The sequence below is a fragment of the Crinia signifera genome, chromosome 9 (genome assembly GCF_055691185.1).
Source record: "Crinia signifera chromosome 9, ASM5569118v1, whole genome shotgun sequence".
Lineage (NCBI taxonomy): Eukaryota > Metazoa > Chordata > Amphibia > Anura > Myobatrachidae > Crinia > Crinia signifera.
Window position 1 is genome coordinate 74,726,864 of NC_139225.1, and position 26,586 is coordinate 74,753,449.

The 26,586-nt window shown below is 44.2% G+C and overlaps 1 protein-coding gene across 1 annotated transcript in view; it reads left to right on the forward strand.

Moving 5' to 3' along the window:
• ABCB7 (ATP binding cassette subfamily B member 7) overlaps nucleotides 1-26,586 on the forward strand; it is a 135,811-nt gene that overhangs the window by 93,358 nt on the left and 15,867 nt on the right. Inside the window, exons 6-14 of the mRNA XM_083159247.1 lie at nucleotides 1,193-1,461; nucleotides 2,760-2,848; nucleotides 3,252-3,339; nucleotides 6,019-6,193; nucleotides 18,821-18,978; nucleotides 20,952-21,115; nucleotides 22,191-22,320; nucleotides 23,692-23,863; nucleotides 26,053-26,156. Coding sequence (XP_083015373.1) covers nucleotides 1,193-1,461; nucleotides 2,760-2,848; nucleotides 3,252-3,339; nucleotides 6,019-6,193; nucleotides 18,821-18,978; nucleotides 20,952-21,115; nucleotides 22,191-22,320; nucleotides 23,692-23,863; nucleotides 26,053-26,156 — 1,349 coding nt within the window. The remainder of the gene's footprint in view (nucleotides 1-1,192; nucleotides 1,462-2,759; nucleotides 2,849-3,251; nucleotides 3,340-6,018; nucleotides 6,194-18,820; nucleotides 18,979-20,951; nucleotides 21,116-22,190; nucleotides 22,321-23,691; nucleotides 23,864-26,052; nucleotides 26,157-26,586) is intronic.

Here is a 26,586-nt window from a genome sequence, read left to right on the forward strand (position 1 = left end):
TAAGAAAGAGTATTAAAAGTGCTCTTTTTCTCCCATCCTGACACCCATAGACTCTATGATGACAACACTTTCTTATATAACAACCTAATGGGGCCTACCCACATAGCGAGATGTGCCAGCGATTTAACATGAGAGATTAAGCATGGGTAATTCCCCATAGGGGTATGCAATGTGCCACCGCTATTTCCAACGTGGGTAATAGCAGCAGCTCCCTATTTAACGCTGTCTTTAGCGACCGCATTGAAGCGGAATCACGGCAGAACAGGTCCGACTTTAGAAGCTGTCGGGCACGTTTTGCCTATAATGGCCGCAGATCGCCTATCCACGGCCATTTTCGCGGCCACGCCCCCTTTGCGCCGAGTGGCAGACAGGACATTGAATCCTGCCTGTCGTTCTGCGGTCAATCAGACCGCAAATGGGCCAGGATCACTGCTATAGGTGGGGATCGACAGCCGTGATCCCGGATTGCATACCCCCCTTAAGCTTCCTAGCAGCTAGATCACTCAGAAAGAAATGTGCACCATTAATTCAGCTTAGCGACTTAGCATGGGAGATTTCAGTTAAGCAAGTTAATGCTAATCGCCCGCTACACAAAACACAGGCAATATGCAGTCTCTTGCTAAGGGATCTGACTAGATTTATGGTACATGCTCATTATTCATCTACCGTGGATACGATGCCTGGGGCCACGCATCACTATCGCTATGGGCTCTACACATACATGCAGCTATGTATGATTAATTTCTAAGCGATCTGGAGAAATTTAGTCAAATCGCTTAGAAAATCTCTGTGTGTAGGCCCCTTAAGGTTCCTGATGTACAAATTGCATTAACACATCATGTTAAGACTGCCGTAGTCTACCTTGTTAAATTTCACTGAAAGCTCTGCTTAAACTACAGCTTTTTCATCTGCTTATAAGCCTGAGACTAGTAACAGTGTTTATTTTATATCGGCAAGGCATGGGAATTGCCCTATATAATGTAATTTGTGATTTTTCTTTTTACCAGTGCTGGCCATAGCTCAGACTGCTGCCACTCATGTTACTCCACATTTCCTCTGTGCTGCTGTGACTGATGATTTTTGCCCTGAGTTTTTGTTTCTAGTAGGCATGAGATTATCCATGTAATACTTCCTTCCATTATTGTTTTTGCCTTAGATTTAATGTGATACCTCTCTATTGTTTTGTCCTTAGATGGTGCGTCGAGAGCTGGCTCTGCTCTTTTCAATGAGATGAGGAATGCAGTGTTTGGGAAGGTGGCTCAGAGCTCAATCAGGAGGATTGCAAAAAATGTTTTCTTACATCTGCACAACCTGGACTTGGGCTTCCACCTGAGCAGACAGACAGGAGCTCTGTCCAAAGCCATTGATCGGGGGACAAGAGGCATTAGCTTCGTGCTGAGTGCTCTCGTGTTTAATCTGGGGCCCACCATGTTTGAGGTTCTCCTTGTCAGCACCATCTTGGTATGTTCAGTTTAAAAATTGTTAGACAGCTATCCTGTTTGTATTTGGTTTTCCAGACTTGTAATTGGCTCAGTAAGCAAAAAGCCAGTTGCATTAAGATGCATGTTAACTGGATAGTTAATCTAGTAACTGGGACAAATAGAATCATTTTGGAAATATATGGAAACAATATTTCCATTTTCCAGCTTTAAACTGACCATTCAAGTACATTTTCTATCCCATTGTTGTGTTACGTAGGGAGTAGAACATTACAGCCCCTTTCCTTTGGGAGAAAAAGAACCATAGTTAGTATAGTTTACACAGTTATTGTATTGTTTTAAGAACTATACCCACTGTTTCCCTGTCACCAAAATGCCACTGACATTTCAAATATCCAACATGTTTTGTACTGGTGCCACCATTGCAGCAAATGGGACACTTACTTGCCATTTTTGTCTAGTATTAAAGAACTCGCAGATCAAGGGGTTATTCACTCTGGAATTCTGACAGGCGGAATCCGGGCTCCTTTTCGTCTGATCCAACAGGAATTCAACAGTAGGAATTCAGTGTTTCCGAGTGTTGGAAAGTTCGTGGGTCAGCAAAACTGCCACGAATTGTCGAAAAAACAGCTGTGAATTGAACAATTCACGGCTGTTTCCAACAAAACAGATCTGACTTTAAAAAGATCTGACACCCTTCAATGCTGTTAATGGCAGCATTAGTCATCTTAGCCACACAGAATTGCGATCACGGGGGCAGATTAAATTAGCCAAGGTGTTTACTGTGCAGCTGAAGCGTTAATTATTAGGCATTTTCCCCATAAGACTAACGCACATTAGCCCATAGATTAAATGCTAAGTGCATGGGTTACCCCTTGATGTAAACACCAGAGAGTTCATTTGACATGTAGTTTTCTATGCAGCTCCTGAGGCTGTGAGTAAAAAAATTGCAGTAAGTGCCCGGAGGGTGGTGGCTCTTATTGGATAGCCCAAGACAGAGCTTTATCGGCACACTAAGTCCCAAAGCTAGTCTGTCCAAGCTACTCTCACATCATACGGTCACAAACTAGCTTCATTGTATCAGTATGCAGTACTAATTTATGAAAGCAGGTGGCACTTGATGCAAAACTGCTTAATCATGTCTTCCTAATGCATAACAATAATTAGGAGCTGTGTACAAGTTGTAAGGCATTCTTTTTCTCTTCCAATTCCAGCAGAAATAGCTGTATAGGCTTCTCAAATGACTATGCCTTTGCTGTTACTGGTCATTCTACAAGATATTGTTTTTATATGTCTTTTTTTTTTTCTGTGTCTTTTTAGTATTACAAATGTGGAGCCCAGTTTGCACTGGTATCATTGGGAACACTTGGAGCGTATACGGCATTCACCATTGGAATCACACAGTGGAGGTAACGGGATAACACAGGGTTGTGACTAGTTTCCCTTCACCATAAGGACCTAGAGAGGAGAGTGGGGTGGGGAGAGGAGGAGCAAGATCAGAACAAGGGACCCAAACGGACGCTTGCGGGCTCCCCGGACCCTCTCCTCCCCAGGTCCTTATGGTGAAGGAGAACTAGCTGCGAATGAGATGCAAGGAGACCCCACCTCCCTTCTGTTCCCATAGATCACTATACTTACCCCTTCCACTGTTCATCAGAGTGTATCTGCAGAGGCTGTAGTAGAGGCTGAGTTATCAGGCCTTTGTGTCAGACATTATGACAGATTGCACTAAGCCTCTCTTTATATTCAATACCTGTACAAACAAATATTTTTTCATTTCACATTAAACTCTATTTTGTTTTTGTTTTCTAGGACAAAGTTTAGAATCGAAATGAACAAAGCTGATAATGATGCTGGGAATGCTGCAATAGACTCATTGCTGAATTATGAAACTGTTAAGGTAAGGTTAATGTTCAGTGTTCATGCAAAATGAAAATGGCAGCATCCGTTAGCCAGGCTTCTGGTTCCCTGCCTAGACCTTACTCCCTTTATTGCTTTTCAGTCTCCGGAGATAGAATAACCTATTTATAAGTGGGGTTTATATTGAATTGTTTGTTCTTTTCTGAATCTTCAGTATGTGGGCATGAATCATTTTATGTAGAGCTCATACGTTCTGTATATGTTTGTATTAATTAAGATGAGTGTTAGCGTTCTAGTGAAGGTGAATATCTGTGACCAGCTCCCATAGATCAATGGCTAGATTAACACTTAGAATTGAAGAATAATAGGTACTTGTGTATTATCATGGCGCCCGATTTCATCTATATCACATACAATTTAGCTGCGCGATCCGCGGTGCGATTTCCTGCCGATTTGCATGCTATTCCATCCTTGCACACCCCCACTATCCAAATCAGCCCGAAGCGTGGCGAGCGGACGCGGTATGCATCCTCCCGACCTGTTCATACCCCCACTATCCACGTCGGCATTAAGTTGATTTTCGGGAATTGTTTCCTAGCACGGCGCCCAGTTTTCCTACGTACGGCACCGTAGGGAAATCGCATTGCATGGGCCTTTATAACGGCAAGCGATGCGATTTTTGAATGTAACTTTTTCTCTGCTCATTGTACCCCACTATATTGCATCGCATGTGATTTAATAGGATGTGCGATGCCATGAAATTAGCAATTCTATGTCCCAAAATAGGTTTAACGCACCCCCCCCCCCCCCCCCCCCACTATCCACGCCAGCCCGATACGTGGCGAGCGGTGGCGGAACGCGTCCTCCGACCTTTTCATTCCCCCACTATCCATGTCGGCGTGGAGTCGATTTTATATAATGTGGCAAGCGCACGCAGATTACTTTACATGTATTGTGCGTCCCCTCGCAGTGCTCGCGCCACACTTCGGGCTCAGTGGCGCTCTGCGCCCGCCACACTATATAAAATCAACTCCACGCCGACGTGGATAGTGGGGTAATGAAAAAGTCGGAGGATGCGCTCGCCACGCTTCGGGCTGGCGTGGATAGTGGGGGGGGGGGGTGCGTTAAACCTATTTTGGGGACATACAATCATATTATTGTATACCTAATGTCATGACATTGCACTCCCTATAAAATTGAATGCGATTTTGCGGCAGATGCGATGGCCCGGAGCAGAGAGAGCAGTGAATAAATTACATAGGTAAATCACATCTCATGGCCCTAAAATGGCCCATGCGATGCGATTTTCCTATGGAGAATAGCAATTTGCTTAGTGGGCGCCATTCTAGGAAACAAGTACATGATTTTCGAAAGCGTGCCGCGCCCGAAGCGTGGCGAGCTGATGCGGAAAACGATCCCGAGGCGAGTGGATGTGGAATACACGTCAAGTAATCTGTGTCCGCTCGCCACGCTTCGGGATAGTTTTACGCGTCCCCTCGCGGGACTCACCACGCTTCGGGCTTGCTGCGCTCGCCACGCTTTATAGAATCAACTCCATGCCGGTGTGGATAGTGGGGGTATGAACAGGTCGGGAGGACTCATACCACGCTTCGGGCTAACTTGGCTAGTGGGGGGTGTGCAAGGATTGAATAGCATGCAAATCGGCAGGAAACTGCAGTAAATCACATCCGATTATTGCTTGCGATTTGCGGCTGATTTCGCGGGCGCCGTGATAATACACAAGTACCGAATAATAATTGGCTTCCAGGAAGATCCAGCATTTCATTCTAACATAATGGTAGGAATCATAGTGTCTAGGTTGACAGTCGATACCAAAAAGTTAAAAGGTCAACATGAGGGGTTTTGTTTTTTTTCTGTCAATGTTTACACCTGAGAACGCGGACCCCCATTTAGTGTAGTACATACCATCGCATTGGCTCGCTTAGCTTGCAATGCTTTGTGCCAGTTGCCTGGATATGCTGGCGGTGTGCTCGGCACACTTTACTGTTGCCAATCTGAGTCCACATGATTGGTGAATTATGAAATACGCGAAAAACTCATGTAGACCATTGACATCTTGACCTTTTGCATGTGTCAACCTTTTGTAACTGTGTACCTTCTGGTATCGACCTTTACATGGCCACCTATCATCCAAGTCCCCTAACATTAATACATCAATAACGGTTCCTTTTATTAACACTGATCACAGGAAACACAGGGGCAGATGTATTCAGCCTTAACAAGAGATAAACTCGAGGGTGATAAATGTCCAGCCACTCACCTCATAACTGTCATTTTTCAATCACAGCCTATAACATGTCCGTTAGGAGCTGATTGGTTGTATGTTTATCACATCCTGGTTATCTCTTTGTAAGGCTTAATATATTTGCCCCACAGTCCTATTTCTGATTGGTCATACCACACACCTCCTCATGTCTGCCTCTGGTACTTTGTACCATTGATGACGTCACCATGTGAACAAGGTGTAATCCAACTCCCTGCAGAGTAATAATGCAGCACATATTGTATATAGATCACAAGAAATTGATGAGAAATCGAGTACAGGACGGGTACATACAAGGCACACTTTCTGGCCCATCCTGTGTGCTCCATATAATAAACACTCTGTATTCTCCAAAACGTTATAAGCATTTTTCACCTTTTTGAGACTTTTTTGTTTTTGCTTCATGTTTTAATCTGTTTGTCTCTTACTTTGCAGTACTTCAACAATGAAAAGTATGAATCTGAGAAGTATGATGGTTATTTAAAAAAATATGAAAGTGCTTCTCTAAAAACTACCTCAACACTAGCACTGCTAAATTTTGGACAGAGTGCAATATTCAGTGTGGGCCTGACAGCCATCATGGTGCTAGCAAGCAAAGGAATAATAGCAGGTTGGTGGAAGACTAGAATTGTTTTATAGGTGACCATAACCCATGACTGACACTATGGAGAGTTGTATTTTCTCGATTTACATGAAGTGTATGCCCTCCTACATCTTTGCCACAGTCATGTCACACAGACCCTCTTGGAATGGGTTGGGATCGTTTGGTCTACAGCAGTGGTTCCCAACCCTGGTCCTCAAGTACCCCCAACAGTGCACGTTTTGCAGGTCTCCACACAGAATCAGTGAAATAATTAGCTCCATCTGTGGATCTTTTTTTTTTTTTTTTGAATAAACAATTTTTATTGATTTTTCAATAAAGATAAAGATAATACAATGAGTAGTACAATAAATGAGGTACAACAATTGGTAGTGAGAGGTGAAATAATCCTTAAGTCATGCACGGTACGAATTCACTAAATACAACCAATGAAAAGTGCGAGGACTGTTCGGGTCATGAGCCTTTGGATGTGTTTGGAAAAGTTCCTGGAAGGATAAGAGCTCGCTTCTAGAGCTAGATTCCAGAAGGCTATTATGACCAATTTTTCGTGATTTTCAACATTTCACTTTCCACATGTAGATGTGCTAACCGTGCTTGCCCTTTTACCTATCTACCTGTTAATGACTACTAACTTAATAACTGAATATAGAGAAGAAAGAAAGTAAGTGGTTGGGGAGAAGAAGAAAAGGAAGAAAAAGAGGGGAAGGCGGGGTAGGTAATCAGGAGGGGGAGGGGGGTATAAGATATCTAGTGTATTGGGTATATCGGACTTGACACTGTGTCCATCAATTTTCCCTGTGAGGGAAGGGGTGGGGGGGGGGTCTACGAGCATATCTTAATCTCCACTATGATGAAATTTACATCGAAGGACTATTGCCATTTGTGGTATTTCAGATGTGATTTATGAATCTTTCTAATCACTTGGCTGCCCTGCCTGGACTATCTGGAATTCAATAGTTGCTGTGTGGTATGTCTAAGCAGGGACCATTCCTGGTGGTCGGAGAATTGATAGATTTTTGTTTGTGTGTCTGTATTTAAAGTGGAGATGTAATAACCCCACTTCTTGCGAAATCTTGAGTCTCCTTTGTTATAAGTTGAATAGAGGTATTTGCGGTCGTAATACATTTGTTGCAGGGTCATTCTGTGCAATTCGCTTATTGACGGGCCAGACCTGACCGTCCAATGCTTGAGGATTAATTTTTTCGAGATGGTGAAAAGTATAGTAAGTAACGGGCCAAAGTCGACTAGTTGGGACTCATCTAACCACCCCGCGAACCTCAGACATATACAAGCCGCGGGTGTGGGGGCTAAGCTGAGATTTAGTTTTGATTTTAGGAATGCAAATATTTTGTTCCAAAACCTTCTGATTTTAGGGCAGTCCCAAAAGCAGTGCATAAGGGATGCCGATATTTTCCCGCATTTTATGCATCTCCCTTCTTCATCTGGTATGAAATGAGCCCTGACGCTGGGAGGCATGTAGGCCCTATGAATCGTTCGTAGATGGACCTCTTGCAGATATGCTGAGTGGAGAGACCTCATGGTGATGGTGAAGCCCTCCATCAGCATGTCCCCAGTGATGTTGCCCCCTAAATCCTGTTGCCATCTGTCTGCAAGCTTGACCATGTGTGGTGTGGATGGAATGTCAACTATGAGGGAGTATACATGTTTAAGTCTGTAAGGTTGCCTCTCCCATCTTTTTAGCAGTCTCGAAATAGTGTTTGTTTTTGTTTGCGGGGGGGGAGGTAAGTTTAATGCTTGTATATAGTGTCTGACTTGAAGGTACATGAAGAAGTTAGAGTTATGTAATGAGTATTTATCTTTTAGATCCTGGAATGAGAGCAATGAACCGCCACCCGGGTCAAACACTTGGCTGGCTGAACACAGTCCTTTTTCCCTCCACTGTAAAAACCTGGTATTTTGTAGGGATGGAGTGAATGCTGGATTCCCCCACAATGCTATATATGGGGTCGCTGTGTGAGATTCCTTTAGCTTCTTGTTGAGTGTTATCCAGGCAATATATGTGTCATGAAACAAGGGATGGTGGAGGATTTCTGACGGAATTAAATTTTTTTTAGTATGCAGCAATGCACCTGGCGAATATGGGCGAAAGACAGACCAGTCAAATTCTAAGTCAGTGTATTGACTCTGTCCTAGCAGCCAATCCGCTGCATGTCTCATAAGGATAGCTATCGAGTAGGAGTGGATATCTGGTAATCCCGTGCCCCCTTCCTCTCTGGACATTGCGAGTTTGGGAAACGCAATCTTTGGTTTCTTCCCCTGCCACACAAATTTTATTAATGTTTTTCTTAGTGACTGATTATCTTTTTTGGATATCAGAAATGGGAGGAGCTGCATTATGTAAAATATTTTGGGGAAGATAATAGCCTTCACCACTGCAATTCGGCCTAATAGTGATAATGGGAGATCCGCCCAGCCCTCTAGTTTGGTTGTTAGACCGCTAATGATCCTAGAGAAGTTTAGGGCGTAAATGTTGGAGTGTTTTGGGGGGACTTGTATGCCCAAGTATTTAAAATGAGTTTGCGTTATTTTAAGTTGAGTAGAGGTTTCTATATTTAGGATGACCTCGGGTGGAAGATTGAGGGGAAGAAGTTCTGATTTAGTAACATTGATCTTGTAACCTGCTCTAGCCCCGAATGTTCCTATAAGTCTCAGAATTTCTGGTATTGAGTTTAAAGGGTTGGCTATAAAAAGAAGCATGTCATCGGCAAACAACGCTATCTTTAGCTCTGCACTGCCGATTTGCATGCCTTTGTACTCTGTGGACTCTCTCAGCATCATTGCCAGTGGCTCAAGGGCTATGGCGAACAACATTGGTGACAGCGGGCAACCTTGTCTTGTCCCTTTTCCTATTTCAAATGGTGCTGATAGATGCCCATTGCAGGCAATTTGTGTTTGCGGTTTGTGATAGAGCAGTTGTATAAGCTTAATGAATTGGGTTGGGAATTGGAATTTGCAAAGGGATTCGTATAGATGTGGCCATTCTATAAGGTCAAATGCCTTTTCGGCATCGAGTGAAAGTATTGCTCCTTGTAAGGGGTGAGTCGGGGAGTCATGCGCTGCCAGTGCAGCTATTACCTTCCTTACGTTCACTACAGAGTGACGTCCTGCTATAAATCCCGTTTGATCGGGGTGAATTATCGAAGGGAGAATAGTTTTAAGTCTCATGGCAATTATTTTAGCTAGTAATTTATAATCTAAATTTAGAAGCGATATAGGCCTGTAAGAGCTGGGGAGTGATAGATCTCTATCAGGTTTTGGGAGGATTTTCAAGATTGCAGAATTAAAGTGTAGTGGGGGGGTGAGGTCTTTAAGTATAGCATTTAAAAATTTTGTTAGGATTGGGGTGAGCGGTGAGAGCAGTATTTTATAGAATTCACCGCTGAACCCATCTGGGCCTGGGGCTTTATTGGCTTTCAAACCTTTAATCGCTGCCTCTACTTCTCCTTCTGATATGGTTGCGGTTAGAGAGTTGGACATTGATTCTGTTAACGTGGGGTATGTAAGAGAATCCCAATCTTGTGAGGGGGTGCGAGGTGTACTGGTTAAGGGTGGATTCGATGCTTCCTCATGTACTAGAGAGGATGTATATAATTTTTTATAAAACTTATGCATCGTTTGGGCTATTTGTTCATTAGTCTGTGTCAAAGAGCCATTGTCTGTGCATAGGGGTTGTACTACTGCGGGTTTGTGTGTGCCTTTTAGCAAGTTGGATAGTAGAGTGCCTGTCTTATTCCCGAACCGGTGAAATTTGTAATTCACCGTGAATAGATATCTGTCGCCCATATCCGCCAGGTACTCCTCAAAGTGAGTCTTAGCCAGTAGGTATGTCTGTTTCAAACCGGGGGAAGGAGAGGTTTTATAGCTTTGAAAGGCTGTTGTCAGCTCTTTCTGCAGCGTGCGATAACGCGTGGAGTAATGTTTGTTTGTGGCGGCCGTATAGGAAATGATAAAGCCTCTTATTACTGGTTTCAGTGCCATCCAGAAAAGAGTAGGGCTGTGTTCAGCTGCCTCAGCGTTCTGAGCAGTGTATTGCTGAATTTCTTTAAACAATAAGTCTCTAAATTTTGCTGATTTGCAAAATCTGGTTGGGAATCTCCAGATTCTGTTTGACCCAGGGCCGTCTGGTATGTGGAGGTGTACCGTGACCATTGCGTGATCCGAAATTGTTATTGGGCCTATGTCTGATTTGGTAGAATGGGGGAAGATGGTGTGAGACATAAAGATATAGTCTATGCGGGATAAAGTCCCATGAGCAGCCGATAAACAAGTATAGTCTCTATCTAGGGGATGGTGCGCCCTCCATACATCTATGGTCTGTAAGGAATCTTGTAAGAGTTGTATGCCTATCTTAGGTAGGGGAGGGGGTTTGGTCTTTGTGTTTGACCTATCTAATATGGGAGAAGCGACGATGTTAAGGTCTCCGCCTATTATGAGGTTTTGGTTCATGTATGGGGAGAGAATGGCTATTAGAGATTTCATAAAGGGTTTAGAGTAGGGGGTGGGGGCATATATGTTCATCAGTGTGTAGGTCTTACCAGCAATGCAGACAGATGTCAACACATACCTTCCTTCAGCGTCAGTGACTGTCTTCACAATCTCCATAGGTAGGGATCTTTTGGCTAGGATTACCACGCCGCGTGCTTTAGATGTGAATGGTGACGCTGCCACCACTGTCCATCCAAGCATCTGTAGCTTTTGAGTCTCAGGGGCCGTCAGATGAGTCTCCTGTAATAAGGCCAAATCAACATTATTCTTAGTCAAATACATTAAGATTTTCCTGCGTTTTGCAGGGGAATTTATTCCCCCTACATTCCACGTGCATATGGACAGATCAGGCATGGTCAAACTGCGTTGTATAGCGACATCTCGTGACCCGCCACCGTATCAGATTCTGTTTAGAAGGACCCAGTATCAAGACACTTAGTGACCCTATCAACTTTAACACACTTCCCATGAGTAAGTAGCTGTTTTGGGGAGGGAATGAGGAGGGCATTGGGATGAAAGAAGGGATAGGCAGAAAAGAGAGAGAAGTGAGAAGAAAAATAGAAAAAGACAGTACACAACTTAACCTTACAATTTTAGGTAAACTGGACCTAAAAACATACTGCCTTGAGGGAAAAATCCCCCAGGCTAGACTTCCGTCATGCTTATACATTTCTAATATTATTTCTATAACCGGCTATTGGTTCCGTCCACCCGCCCTTAAGCCTAATCTAGGAGGGGGGGGGGGGGGGGGAGGATAGGTGGGGAGGGGGAGGGGGGGGGGGTATAGGGGGGAGGGGGGGGGGAATGGGAGAAAGGGAAGGAGAGTCCGCTTTAAATGGAACGTATCTCTGATGGTTCTCGCACTCCTGTGTAAGTATCAATAGAACCGTTAGTCAGTCCCAGGTGGGAGAGATAGGATGTAAGTCAAGACTGAAGTATAACCTGTACTTCATCCCGGAGTGTGTCTTAGTTTAATTTCTTCAATCAACTGGAAGCTGAAATCTTCACGGAGTTTGTCTCTAATTGTGGCAGTGGAGTTCAGGTTTATATATTTATCTTGGCAAAGTCCATATCCGCTACTGAATATAGAGGGAATTTTCTGATGAGATGTGTGGGGAGGGGGGGGGGGGGGGGGGGGAGGAGGGGGGGGGGGGGGGAGAGTGGAGCCATGATCCGATGTAGGAGGTGGTGCTTTCAGTGCTGTTTCTAAGTCTCTTGAAGAGGAAGAAGGTCTGTCGTTTCAAGGCACAGCATCTGTTATATCTGCAGCTGCAGCATGAGCCAGTTCCTTTAGATAAGCTGCGGCATCGTTGGGGTTGGTGAAGTCCTTAAATGAGGTCCCGTCATATACTCGAAGTTTAGCGGGGTACAAAAGACCAAATTTCCGACCTTCAGTCGCCAGTTGCGAACATATCGGTGAGAAGGCTTTGCGAGCTTTGGACAACTCCGCAGAGTAATCCTGAAAGACGTGCAGCTTATGGCCTTCCCAGGTCAGGTCTTTAATCCTCCTAGAGGCTGACCAAATTTCCACTTTGTGGAGGTAGTTCAAGCATTTGAAAAGCACAACTCTAGGGCGTGGCCTGGAAGGGGTGGGTGGTGGTCCTACCCTGTGTGCTCTTTCTACCACCATGTCTTTACAAGCTGCGTCAATCTGCAGGATATTAGGCAGGGTGTTTCTTATGAAGTTATCCAGGGCTGGGCCCTTCACAGATTCGGGCAGGCCCACCAGCCTGACGTTGTTCCTGCGGGATCTGTTTTCCAGATCCTCCACTCTGTTCCATAACTGATAGTTTTCAGTGTTCAGCCTTTTCATGTCTCTCTGCATGTCAGAGATATCATGTGTAACTGCCCCCAGTTGCTGCTCATTCACTGTGACTCTATGTGATAGCTGCTGTATCTGTTGCGTTATATCTGCGACAGCCTTGGTAAGCAGGGGGGTCATAGCAGCGTGTATAGCCTCCACCACCTCCCTGTATGTAACAGGGGCTTCAGAGCCCTGACTTACGTGTCCCCTGGGCTCCTTTTCTCCCCCTGCAATTTTTTTCTGTGCAGGGAGCTCTCTCTCCCCGTTGTCTGCGGGCGCCATGTCTCCCGCCGTCCTCCTCCTGTCTGCGCGGGCTGGCTGGGGTGGCTGGGACGCATAGTGCGCCGGCTGTCCTCCGTGTTGCGGAGATTTTTCCATCCTCCCTGTAGATGGCGGAGGGTATCGGAGGTGAGCGGGCGTATAATTAGAGGCTCTGGGAGCCGATTAACAACGTCTTTTGGGCGGCGGTGAACGGAGCCAGGAGAAGGTGCTCCTTACACCATAACGCCGGAACCGGAAGTCCCATCTGTGGATCTTTTAAAATGTGCCTGAATAATTTGTGCACCTGCTGGGTGACCTGGAAAACGTGTACTGTTTGGGGGTACTTGAGGACCAGGGTTGGGAACCACTGGTCTACAGCATGTAGGTCGATATGGGTCTAGGTATTCATGGGTTTAGGTCCACAGGTCATTAGTTCAACAGTGTCTAGGTTGATATGGGGTTTTAGAAAAAAATTGACCCGATTGTGGACATGGACACCGTTTCCAGTGCACAGCATCCCCTTGCATCGCTCGATTCGCTCATCATGCTTCGGGTATGGGGCCTCGCTGTGCTCGGCACACTATTTTAGTCTCCCACCACGCCCTAGTGGATGGTAGGGCATGAAATACCGCCTGTCTGCGCATGTCGGCTCAAAAAACAGTGAAAAACCCCATGTCGACCTATCCCCATGTGGACCCAATGCTTGTCGACAAACATGCTGTAGACCAAATGACCGTGGGAATGCCCCATGAGATACATAGGAGGGGGAGTAGCACCCCCTATGTAATGAGAGGTGCATCCTTGCTGAGACTTGTAGTGCCTCATGTTCCGTGAGACCCTGCTAGCATCAGCCATCTTCTTTGTCAAAACATTTTACAGCACATTGCGACTAGGATAGAGAAGCAGTCTGTTCTGATTTATCTGTTACAGTCTCTGAATCTGCCTATGAAGTGCTACAATGCAGCAGCCATGGCTTTTATACGTGCCAAATGTCGCATGCGCAACTAAGATGCCATTTCAGCAAAAAGATGCCTGTGCTAAGGGAATTGCATGAGACCTGTCAGTACAATCATGCCAGGCATCTCCTGCTGTGTGGTCCATTGAGACTAGATGTATGAGGACACATCTGTCAATTTGAAAAGTATCAAACCAAAGCACACTTTAGCTGTGCCATCTCTTCTACACATTAGAACACAGTTTCTCCACAATTTACCGCAAATACACAAAACAATGTGGAGCGATTATCTCAGACTTTGTTGAAATTGGGTTATACTGTATGTTTTTATGCTTATAATGCAAGTTCTTGTTCAGTGACTCTTATCATATATTAATCCAGAGGAAGGTAGGAATTGGCCATAATATTATTCTGATCTCTGTCATTGATCCGATGTACTGTACAAAAGAAGAAAATATCTAAGTCCATGAAGTATCAATCAGAAGAAGTCTCTGATACAGCATGTATGTTTTTCCAGATTTCAAGATAAACTTTAATGTCTCACATGTTGCTTCTAGGACAGGGGTCCTCAAACTTTTTAAACAGGAGGCCAGTTCACTGTCCCTCAGACCGTTGGAGGGCCGGACTACAGTAAAAATAAAAACTATGAACAAATTCCTATGCACACTGCATATATCTTATTATCTGCCTATACAGGGTGTTTACATGCTTGTACCCCAAGAGTTAAATGCTCATTGCATTCCCAGCAGAAACAGCACTGCTGCCTCCTTCAGTCTCCCACCCCAGCGCTTGCTCATGTCTAGGATCACAAGCGGTGGCCGGGAGCTCCGTGTACCATCTCTAGTTAGTTACACAGCTCCCTCCGCCGCAGCTGCAGACCTTTCTGCCTCACCTGCCCACAGCACGGAGGAATACACCCCAGCACATACTACCAGCCTGGCGCTGTTCTGCCAAGGCTACCCAGGCCAGCAGCAGCCAGTGGCCACCGGAAAATATGAGGGAGGGGTTGCGCCGATGCACTGAGGAAGTGGTGTGCATTTTTTTATGTGGCCGCGCACCATTCCTCGACTTCTATATATCAGCGCATCTTCATGTTGGGGGGGGGGGGGGTCAGGCAGCAGGGAGCTTTCTCCCTTTCTTACCTCCTGCTGCAGCCCGCCAGACATACAGCCCAGCGTCGGGGCTGCTTGGCCGCGGAGCCTGGTGTATGGCAGGAACGGAAGCAGGAGCTGTTTCCCTGCCTCCTGCTAAAGCCCCACACACCGCACATAGGTGGGTGGTCCTGCCCACGGATGGGAGAAAAAGGTCCATGGAAGGGGCTGCGTGCAGTCGGGCATGCGCGCAGCCCTCCCCTGGCCATCTTTTTGGTGGAATAAAAACGGGCAGCGGCTGTGTTTGTATTTAAAGGCGCAGGAAGTCCGGCAGGCCATATTAATGTCCTCAGCGGGCCGCATGTGGCCCACGGGCCATAGTTTGAGGACCCCTGTTCTAGGACATCACATGATGCTGACTTCTTGACCTGTATATTCACATCAGGCAAGGCGGAAGCTTGGATTGTATTGTGATATTTAATACAGGTTGAGTATCCCGTATCCAAAATGCTCGGGACCAGGAGAATTTTGGATAACGGATTATTCCGTATTTCGGAATATTTTAATATTTCAATGATGTATTTTGAAGTATCTTGCATTTATGCTGTATAAACACATAATATACACACAAATATATTTTATTACCACATAAAATACACACAAATATATTTTAATTGTTCAAAAAACAAGGTTTCAAAACGTGAAACAAAATTTGTGTACTATCTCAGCACTGAATTTGAATGCCAAGCAATCATTGTCTTGTACATATATAGTGCCAGTTACATATCATGTCACCAGTGATGCTGTTACAAATGTCCCCAGTGAGTTTTTAGCAAAAAAAAAAAAAAATTTCACTTTCTGGAAAGTCCGTATTTCGGAATAATTTGGATAACGGATATTCGGATACGGGATACTCAACCTGTATTTAATTTGTGAGTTTTAATAAAAGACAATACAGTATGGTACTTATGTTTTGTCTTTTTGATTGGTACTAAGAGAAAGCATATTCAGAAGTAAGGATCTACTGGAATCCCTCAATGGACATTTGATATATTTGGGGGAATTCAATTTTGCTGCACGCCTGCTGCTATAATAATGGCTGTCTATGGGAGATAATCAATTCTTTCTCGAACCAGCCACCTATTACGTGTGGCACACATGAAAAAGTGTGTTTTAAAGACCGCTTTTAGGTGCCAAGAGTCCAAACACATATGTTTAGACAATAGAGAATAGGACTGTCCCCTAGGGGTCAGAACTTGGGGGCGCTTGTCAAGAGTGGCTTAACCAGCAGCTGTTCAATAAACTGGGTAGTTCGTCCCGTGATGGGGAAAGGAAATACAGATTTGAACAGCGCACATGTGATGAGAATCGATGAATATTAAATTAATTTAATAAACAATTGGATAATCGTTACAGGGTTAAATCAATGACAAATTGATAATAAAAACAATATTGCTAGAATGAACTAGCACAAATAAATGAATATTTAGAACAATGGAAGGGGAACCCCCCTGCAGGATTGTAATTGTGTCGGAGAGTCCGTTCCTATGATACCCCTAGATGAACATGAAGATGTGAGATATTTACCACCCTTGGTAGAGTTTGTGAGTCCTCCACTGAGTGTCCACAGGTCAGCCCAAAGATGTCTCAAATCCCAGACAGTTTGTATTGTGTGGTGTTCGGATGCTCCCCAAAAGGTAGTTAGAAGGTGGTGTATTACCAAAGGCTGTTCCTTGAATGGAGGCACATGAAGTGGGAATCCTTAATGGAAACAGTAAATTTGTAGATCCAGGGGTTGCTTCGGACTTCAATCCAGATGTTTATAGCATGGGGGGGGGGGGGTCCCAGCAGCTCCCTGACACGCTGGCTTTTTCAAAGGTGGGTTTGATAAAGCCACCAGGAGTGGCGAAACGCATTTGAGACGACCTGTGGACACTCGGTGGAGGACTCACATACCCTACCAAGGGTGGTAAATATCTCACATCTTCATGTTCATCTAGGGGGTATCATAGGAACGGACTCTCCGACATAATTACAATCCCGCAGGGGGTTATCCTTCCATTGTTCTAAATATTCATTTATTTGTGCTAGTTCATTCTAGCAATATTGATTTTATTATCAATTTATTTGTCATTGATTTAACCCTGTAACGATTATCCAATTGTTTTATTAAATTAATTTTATATTAATCGATTCTCATCACATGTGCGCTGTTCAAATCTGTATTTTCTTTACATATGTTTAGACACCCACGTGGTAACATTAAATGGGTTTAGTCATTTACGGGGCTAAACCCAGTGCTTAAGTTGCATAAAATATTAATGGCCATCTGATCGGATAAAAGCAACATACTGTATATTATTGAACGCTGGGTAGAAATATGAAATAAATGAGAATAATACCATGGCTGATTTCTTTTTTTTCTTTTGTGTAACAATAGAATGGAATAATAAGATATATTATATATAACACACATTATAAGTATAAAATTCTGTCTTTCAACAAAGTGTGAAGCACATCTTCCTTTGTTTTTTTAATCCAATATGAAGCTTTCTTTCTTCATAGAAGCAATTGCTATGACGTTCAAGGCAGCAGAAATTCATACAATAGAAATGCAGTTCTAGTACTGTGAGGCTAGCACAAAAGACAGGTGGAGGACAACATGCAGCACACAGAGTCACCCTGCCCAGTTGTACATAGCTGTAAATGGAGACATTTGTATGTATAAATTGATACAACAGCATTGGGGTGGTCGTTTAGACATAGAATAGCCAGTAGCCTGGACAAGACCAAACAATGGACCCCTAAGGGATTCTGCTTACGAGTACAGCATTCTAAGGACTGTGGAAGTCTTACAGATCCAAGGATATTATCCATATGCATAATTGTACCCACATTATTGTTGTTTTATTGTTGCTGTTTGCAGAGATCATCATTATATTGTATATCACAAATTTCTCCCGACATAACATCCACTTGCCACGTTTTTCTGTACTTCGGCTATAGTATTCTGTATTTGCAAGTGGAGAGACCACACTGGCGGTATTCCGATACATATCTGCTTTTGTACACAGTAAATCACATGGTGCTAATCAGTGGATTCAAAAAGCCCTTGTAACGGCGCCTGCCATGCATGCAAATGCTCTCCCACCGCTATTCGTCGATTTCCCTGCAGCACTGTGAATGGATAATTTGCATATACATCCATTTGCAGCCTTGTGTTGGTGGGCAAAATAATTTTACGGTCGTCGACAATTGAATGATTTCTAAAGTGCTCGTTAATCGAAGTCACTCTCTGGTGCCTTAGATTAGCGGCGCCGTGCTCCATGAGCAGGGTGGGCAGCTGACATCCGATGAAGCCAGCTGCCCGCACACGGAAGGCAGGTAGCCGCCCCTGTTCGCATGCGAATGCCCCCTACCCTCCTCCTGCAGGCTCCCCCCGCTGCAAGTGCCACGGAGACTATGCAAGTCTCAAAGGGTGCCGCAGTGAAGGCCTGCCCATGCGCATAAGCAATCGGTACCCGTTGCAACATAGCATATCAAGCAAAAGGCCCTCCTATATATGATATTGTTAATGATCTTGTCAGAGCTCCCAGACTACCATTCAGTGACATCACCCTGCCCCTGCTGAACATGCAGCCCTTGATGATATAGGCAGATTTGACTGCATGCTCAGACATCAGGAGTGTGCATTGTTATTACCAGTATAGTGAGTACACTAGACAATATGCCAGATAATATCATTATTGTGCATAATCGCCCCAAAAAATTACATCGTGTAAGTAAAAAGACAGATGATCGATATTACCAGTAGGTTGTAGTGGATCCTGCCCAGGAGCGGAGAGAATCAGCTTGTCAGAAGTTTGTGTAGGTTAATAATTCAGTGGGGACAAGCCCATATAAGTGAGCTTCAGTCTTTTGGCCAATGGGTGTCTCCCATCATGAAGATCTCGGGTTCTCTTGCAGGTGTTATGCAGCCATTTTATTATTTTCTAATTAAATGTATTTTCCAAATCCAGGAAATCTAACTATTGGAGACTTGGTCATGGTGAACGGGCTGCTCTTCCAGCTTTCCCTTCCGCTGAACTTCCTGGGGACAGTCTACAGAGAAACCAGACAAGCACTGATTGATATGAACACCCTCTTCACTCTTATGAGTGTAGACACGAAGATTAAGGTTGTTCATTTTAGTATTTTATTTATCCTCTTTGCTGTTGCTTTCGATTTCTTTTCTGTTTTACAGGTTATTTTATTAAAATATGTGCATGTTTTCACATGAGATGTTGTGGTTCATACTGTGAAATCCCTATTAAAGTACAACCATTAGGCAGATCTAAAATTAAAATCTGCTTTGTTTTTTATAAGTTGGTTGTTTAATTGGTATGAGGTTTACCCGGCAACTTATTTCAGAATCTTATTGATGAAATTCTGATAAATAAAATGTTAAATTCAAACATTGTATACAAGGGAAATATTTAGAAGTCAGATTTTTTTGGAATTTCCAACTCCACTCACCAACGTGTGCAGTCTTAAGGGGGGCATACACACGGGCGATTTCAGCTCCTTTTCTAAGCGATCTGATTAGAACGAGGAGCACCGAATGCTCCGTGTGTATGCACGTCGGTATCGCCGGCTGGGAAAGCCAGTGCTTGCACTGGCTTTCCCCAGATTGTGGGGCTCTGCCCATTCTAAAAATAGACAAAGCCCCTCTCAGCACACAGCATCTCAGTGTGCTGAGCAGGTGTCCCGCTATGTGCTGAGTGTTCTTGCTGCAGCACATCACTCAGCACAAAAAGCCAAGTCGACACGTGTACAGGGCTTTATAATGATTAGTCCATAGGTTCTCAAAGTCAGTCCTCGGGACCCCACACAGTGCATGTTTTGCAGGTCTCCTCACAGAATCAAGTGAAATAATTAGCTCCACCTGTGGATCTTTTAAAATCTGTCAATAAGTAATAAGATCACCTATTGGGTGACCTGGAATACGTGAACAGTGTGGGGTCCTGAGGACCGAGTTTGAGAACCACTGGATTAATCTATTAGATATCAAATATTAATTGATTCTCAACAGCACAGCCATTGCCTGTCCCTGATGCTTTTCATTTTGGTCTTAGGTACCTTTGGGTAAACATCACATCCCCTAAACAAAAATACTCTAAAGAAAGATGACCCAGATCGGTATGATAACCAGATTTGGGGATACATTTATTATGCAGCACTTTTCAAAGCTGCCACAGTTTAAAGGGGTAAGACTATTACAAGGTTTTGCAATTAATATTATTGCCTCTTTAATATCAGTGGTTAAACAGCTGAAACCCATGTGGCTTTGAAATGGATTGCAGTGTACGGAGTTAATGGAAATTTCCTCCCCTAAACTCTTTATTTTAAAACCTCATCTGTTACCATGTTTTGCCAGGAGGATGGGGGCATATCAAGGATGGTAACAGCCATTCTGAACGAAATTGTTCAAAATATGTTTCAGTGCGTTTGCGACAAACGACGAATGATTATGCGCATTCCCGCCAGTTGTTCATCAAGGTTGTTCAACAACTGTGCATGCAGCTGAATTTGGAGATCTTTCAAAAAAAGAGCCTATAAACTGTAGCTAGATCTTTAGTCTTTCGTCTGTCATCAATATCTTTCGTCAACATCTTTTTGTCCAGGACACTGGGTTCAAGGGAAATATCTTTCAACGAAATTGGTCAAAAAAATTGTACAGTGTGTATGCACCTTGAAAACAGCTAAGTGTTACAGAGTACCACAGGAACAGCATTTCCTCCAACTAGGCAAGTGTACAGTAACTATGAGAAAATAATTGTCACAGGGGTATTACTGATGTGGACATCATCTCATTTAGCATAGCTGACCAAAGGAACTCTTCACTCCTCTCCTATGCATGTTTGGGGTGCCAGATTTTCTTGTATACTGCTAGTATGCTGCTTTGTTCATACCCTTGCCTTTCATTTTCTTTGTCAAGGGAGGAAATGGTTAAATAAAATAGGATCATTAAATAAAAAAGTTAGTAAATGTGACAAGTCCTTGGTTTTGCTTACAAGTTTAATCAGAAAATGGTCCTTCACAGTGGCTGCTGCATGCTGAATTTTTATTTTTTTCTTAAATCTTGTAACTCAACTTTTATTTGCTCCATAGAACAAAGAAGTGGCTCCCCCTCTACTGGTCACACCTCAGACTGCTACTATTACTTTTGACGATGTCTACTTTGAATATATGGAGGGACAGAAAGTCCTGAACGGAGTGTCTTTTGAAGTACCCGCAGGGAAGAAAATAGCAATAGTTGGAGGCAGTGGTTCAGGGTGAGATTTGCTGAGGAGTGTTTTTTCTGATTGCCCCCATATGATAATTATAAGGGCTATCCCATGTGACTAACATTCTTGTTCATTTTTAGAGGTTTAAATTTACCAGGCACAAAAGTTAAGCTGAAATTCAACATTTTGAAAATGACAATGTATGGTATAGGTAACCATATTCAATGCTTAGAAGCAGAAAAACAGTAGTGGCATTGTATTGTTTATGTGCTTGACTCATGTTACAACAGAATGGACATACAGTACTGTAGGGACTTATATATTTATTTAGACCTGCTCTCCTAATTATTATTTCAATGTGACTGTTCAAATGTGTGTATGGGTTATGTCGCTGGCGATGCACGCTCCCGTGTGTCCTGCAACATCCTCCATACAGGCAGGATGACAGGACATTGCTATTGAGGGCAACATTGCTGCTGCCAGCGCCCCATTCCTGCCGGCATTGGCAACTGTGTATGGCTGTATGCACATTCCAATGACTGGTCCAGTCGCCCACAATCTCACTCATTACACAGAACGTCTAGTGCGCGCCCTGCTTAAGTGTTCACGATCTCCCCTGGGTAACCCTTTTAATTATATTCAATATAGAACCTGTCACCAACCTTATCTACATATATGAAGTCACTACAATCTTTTAGCAGCATAAATATACAAAAATGTTAGAGGTTATATGAAACTTAATTTTCATGAATTTTATATTTCCATAAAAGACTTAATAAATATTTCGTTTCACTGGTTATTGATTTTGGAATTTGCATAGACCTTAAAGTTAGAATATATGTTATTCCATATTCCACACTGTATGTATCTAGTGTGGTACTGTATATAAGTGCGATGGTAGTAGAACAGTGGGCTGTTAATTAAATCTTAGAGAGAGATAAAATAGTGATAAAGTACTAGCCAATCAGCTACTGCCTTACATTTTGCAGGCTGTGTTTGAACAATTATGTTCTGATTGGTTTACACTTTTTCTCACAATTTTATCTGTCTCCAAGCCTTGTTAAATACCCCCTAAAAGAGGAAAGTTCTGTTACAACTTTAAAGATCTCTCTCCTCTCTTTAGTAAGAGCACCCTGGTCCGACTGCTGTTCCGCTTTTATGATCCTCAGAAGGGAAATATATATGTGGCTGGCCAGAAGATTCAGGACGTCAGTCTGGAGAGTTTGAGAAAAGAAATAGGAGTTGTTCCTCAGGTACCCGCTAAGGAATATGCATAAACGTCTATGTATAATAAAGCAAATATTGCCTGCCAATACTGTATATGGCAATTGTGGCTCTTTTCTGTTCATGATGAGGTGCAAACTGATTGGGGTATCTTAAGCTTGCCATACACTTATTCGGATTCAGTATTGAATCCCGGCGGTCGGGATCCCGGCGTTCAGAATCCCGACGCCGGAATCCCGACAGCCGAAATGCCGACAAGGGGGGGACGTGGATCGCCCCCCCTTGCGGGCTCGCTGCGCTCCCCACGCAGCGGGCCCGGTGCCTCGCTACGCTCGGCACGCTATTTTATTCTCCCTCCAGGGGTGTCGTGGATACCCCAGGAGGGAGAAAGTGTCGGCATTTCGGCGGTCGGGATTCTGAACGCCGGGATCCCGACCGCCGGGATCTTAACTGCATCCCACTTATTCAACTTCTTAAAGAGTGAAGGCTGTCCAATCCGACGGATCCTTAGTGCAGAGCTTTCAATCTAGGGGCTCCAATCCAATGCGCACAGGACCGCTGATTGGATCTAAAACACATGCGATTTGCCACTTTTCACTCAGTTTCAGCCCGATGCAACAGAATCGGGTGAAATCAGACACAAATAGGCATAAATGTATGGCCAGCTTAATTTACTTTCTTTTTTTACAAATTAAAAAACAATTTGACTTTTTATTTTCTAAATTGTGTTACCTCAACCGTTTGAGTACCAAATTAATTTGTCAAAATAGGTGTAAAAGTTGCCAAGCAAACCTTTTAATTCATCATATTGACCTGTAATGTTTACCTTATATAGGTAATATAATTTTTTTGTAACAATTTTTTTAATTTGAATTGATATAACAAATGTGAGTGACGCTGGCATTTTTAGCGGATATTTCGAACATCTCATAGAGATATTGGCACTCATAGGGCAGTATGCGAGCTGTGCTGACTGCTCGCTGTCGCAGCTCGCAGGGTCAGTATTCAACTGACCCTCTGCACACGCCGTTTCCACCTCACTAGGTTTTAGTAGCGAAGGGGAAGCGGCGTGTAAGGCCGCTAAAACAGCAAGGCTCGTGGCTAAATGCAGCGAGCTCCCTACTTTAGCCACGAGCCTCGCTGTTTGGGGGAATCCTCGCTGTCCCCTGACAGTGAGGATTCCCCGGAAAGTAGAATAGAATAAACGGCTGGCGCGGGGGTTAAACGACGAGGATCACTTGTTTACGGCGATCCTTGCCATTTAACTCCCTCACCGGCCGCATTGAATACAGCCCAAAGGGTTAATAGTGAGGTGTGGCCGTCTTGCTTTTTTATGCACCAATGGGACCCTTAGGAAATACAAGAGCATCATTTATCTTACCATGTTCTTCCTCCTGTAGGATGCTGTCCTTTTCCATAACACACTGTATTATAATTTGTTGTATGGGAACATCAATGCCTCACCAGAAGAAGTGTACCAAGTGGCAAAACTGGCAGGACTGCATGATGCCATTCTGCGGATGCCTAATGGGTATGATACCCAAGTAGGAGAAAGAGGACTAAAGCTCTCAGGTAATGTCAGCGCTGCAGGTAGCTATCCATTGGTGCAAGGTATAGAGGCACTGGTGAAATAAGCAGACATATTAAATAATATAGCAAAACTGTGCTGAACATGTTTCAGTGCGTATTGGTAACAGTGTTCTTCTGATTCAAGCCAGTATTTGGTACATGTGGTTTCACTTCAAAAGTTGCTTGTACATTGTTTAATAGTCCTTCTGTAAGGCTCTCTTCTCCATGTCGAGCTATCTATATGTATACACAGAGTATATGGTATTCTATGCGAAGCCCCACAGACGAAAGTGTAAACATTAGTGGTTATTTAAGCTCGCAGCTGTACTTGTGTATATCGAGGGGCGGGCTGGGGGGCAGGGTGCCATGGGCCCGCCGGGCCGCTGAATCGTTTTGCGTGCGGGCCACCATTGTTCTGAGGCTGCTGCAGCCAGGCTGACCAGTTTCCGAGTGGTCTCCATAAACATGGCCGCCGGCCTCCTGCACTGAGGACATGTCTAGTGCAGGAGGCCACTACAGAGACTCTGTATGTTCCACCTACATCCTGCCTGTGCGCTACACTTTCTTCCCTATGCTGCAGCCTGCCTCACTGTCTGGCATCAAGGTAAGAGGGAGTGGGACTGTACAGGCTGAGCAGCCTGTAAGGTTCAGTAATTATACAGGGGGGAGCAGCCTGTGGGGGTCCAGTTATTATACAGGGGGGAGCAGCTTGTGGGGGTCCAGTTATTTTAAGGGGGAGCAGCCTGTGGGGGTCCAGTTATTATTATAAGTGGGAGCAGCCTGTGGGGGTCCCATTATTATTATACAGGGGGAGCAGCCTGTGGGGGTCCCATTATTATTATACAAGGGGAGCAGCCTGTGGGGGTCCTGTTATTATTATTATTATTATTATTAATATTATACAGGGGGAGCAGCCTGTGGGGTCATGTTATACAGGGGGAGCAGCCTGTTGTGTCCTGTTACTATAAAGGGGGAGCAGCCAGTGATGTTTTTTTATTATACAGGGGGAGCAGCCTGTGGGGGTCCTGTTATTACACAGAGGGAGCAGCCTGTGGGGGCCCTGTTATTATTATACAGGGGGAGCAGCCTGTGGGGGTCCCGTTATTTTTATACAGGGGGAGCAGCCTGTGGGGGTCCCTTTATATACAGGGGGAGCAGCCTGTGGGGGTCACGTTATTATTATTATAATAATACAGGGGGAGCAGCCTGCGGGGTCATGTTATACAGGGGGATCAGCCTGTTGTGTCCTGTTATTATAAAGGGGGAGCAGCCTGTGATGTAATTTTATTATACAGGGGGAGCAGCCTGTTGTGTCCTGTTATTATAAAGGGGGAGCAGCCTGTGATGTAATTTTATTATACAGGGGGAGCAGCCTGTGGGGGTCCCGTTATTATTATACAGGGGGAGCGTCCTGTTACTATTATACAGCGGGAGCAGCCTGTTTGGTCCTGTTATTTACAGGGGGAGAAGCCTGTGGGGTCCTGTTATGATTATAAGACAGGGGGAGCAGCCTGTTGTGTCTTATTATACAGGGGGAGCAGCCTGTGGTGTACTTTTATTATACAGGAGTAGTAGCCTGTGGGGGTCCCATTATTTTACAGGAGGAGCAGCCTGTGGGGGCCCTGTTATTATTATACAGGGGGAGCAGCCTGTGGGGTCCTGTTATTATACAGGGGGAGAAGCCTGTGGGGTCCTGTTATTATTATAAGACAGGGGGAGCAGCCTGTTGTGTCCTATTATACAGGGGGAGCAGCCCGTGGTGTACTTTTATTATACAGGAGTAGCAGCCTGTGGTGTACTTTTATTATACAGGAGTAGCAGCCTGTGGTGTACTTTTATTATACAGGAGTAGCAGCCTGTGGTGTACTTTTATTATACAGGAGGAGCAGCCTGTGTTGTCCTGTTATTATTATAAGACAGGGAGTAGCCTGTGGTGTCCTGATATTATACTGGGGAGCAGCCTGTGGTGTCCTATTATTGTTTTTTTATTAATACATATTTTTAAACCGCAAAACCTAAATTTAACGATGCGCTGTTACTTAGGAACCAGTGCTCTGGACTTGCCCCCCAGGCTAAAAGTTGCCAGCCAGCCCCTGCGTATATAGCAATGCTGCTTACTAGTTATTAGTTACAGCTATTTCTTTCTTAACTTGTGATAGTGTTTAGCAACTAATGTATCCTCTCGTAATCAGGAGGCGAGAAACAGCGAGTAGCTATTGCCAGAGCAATGTTAAAGAACCCACCCATTATCCTGTATGATGAAGCCACTTCTTCCTTGGACTCCATAACTGAAGAGGTAAAGTAACAATGAATAACATTAACTTTAAGTATCTATTGATCTAGACCAAGTCAAATGGGGCCTACACACGTAGGGATTGAGGGGCATTTTCTAAGCAATCTCAATAGATTCCTTAGAAAATGCCCCAACATCGCTAGGGGCAAAGCTATAGAGACGTGCAGCCCCGCACATCGCTTATTGCCTGGCGATTTAATCTCCAGTATGCTGGAGATTAATCGGTCAAGGCCAGTGCTCTCACTGGAGAACACTGGCACTGACACATCGCTGTTTGCTGAGCGTTCTGAGCGATCTATCATCGCCAATCTCTACGCGTGTAGGCCCCGTAACAGATATGAGCCTGCAAATTCCTCAATGTCCACAAACACTTAATCGTTATAGCCAGTGTGTAGCTCCATCAGTGACACATCAGCCAATCCGCTTGCACAGC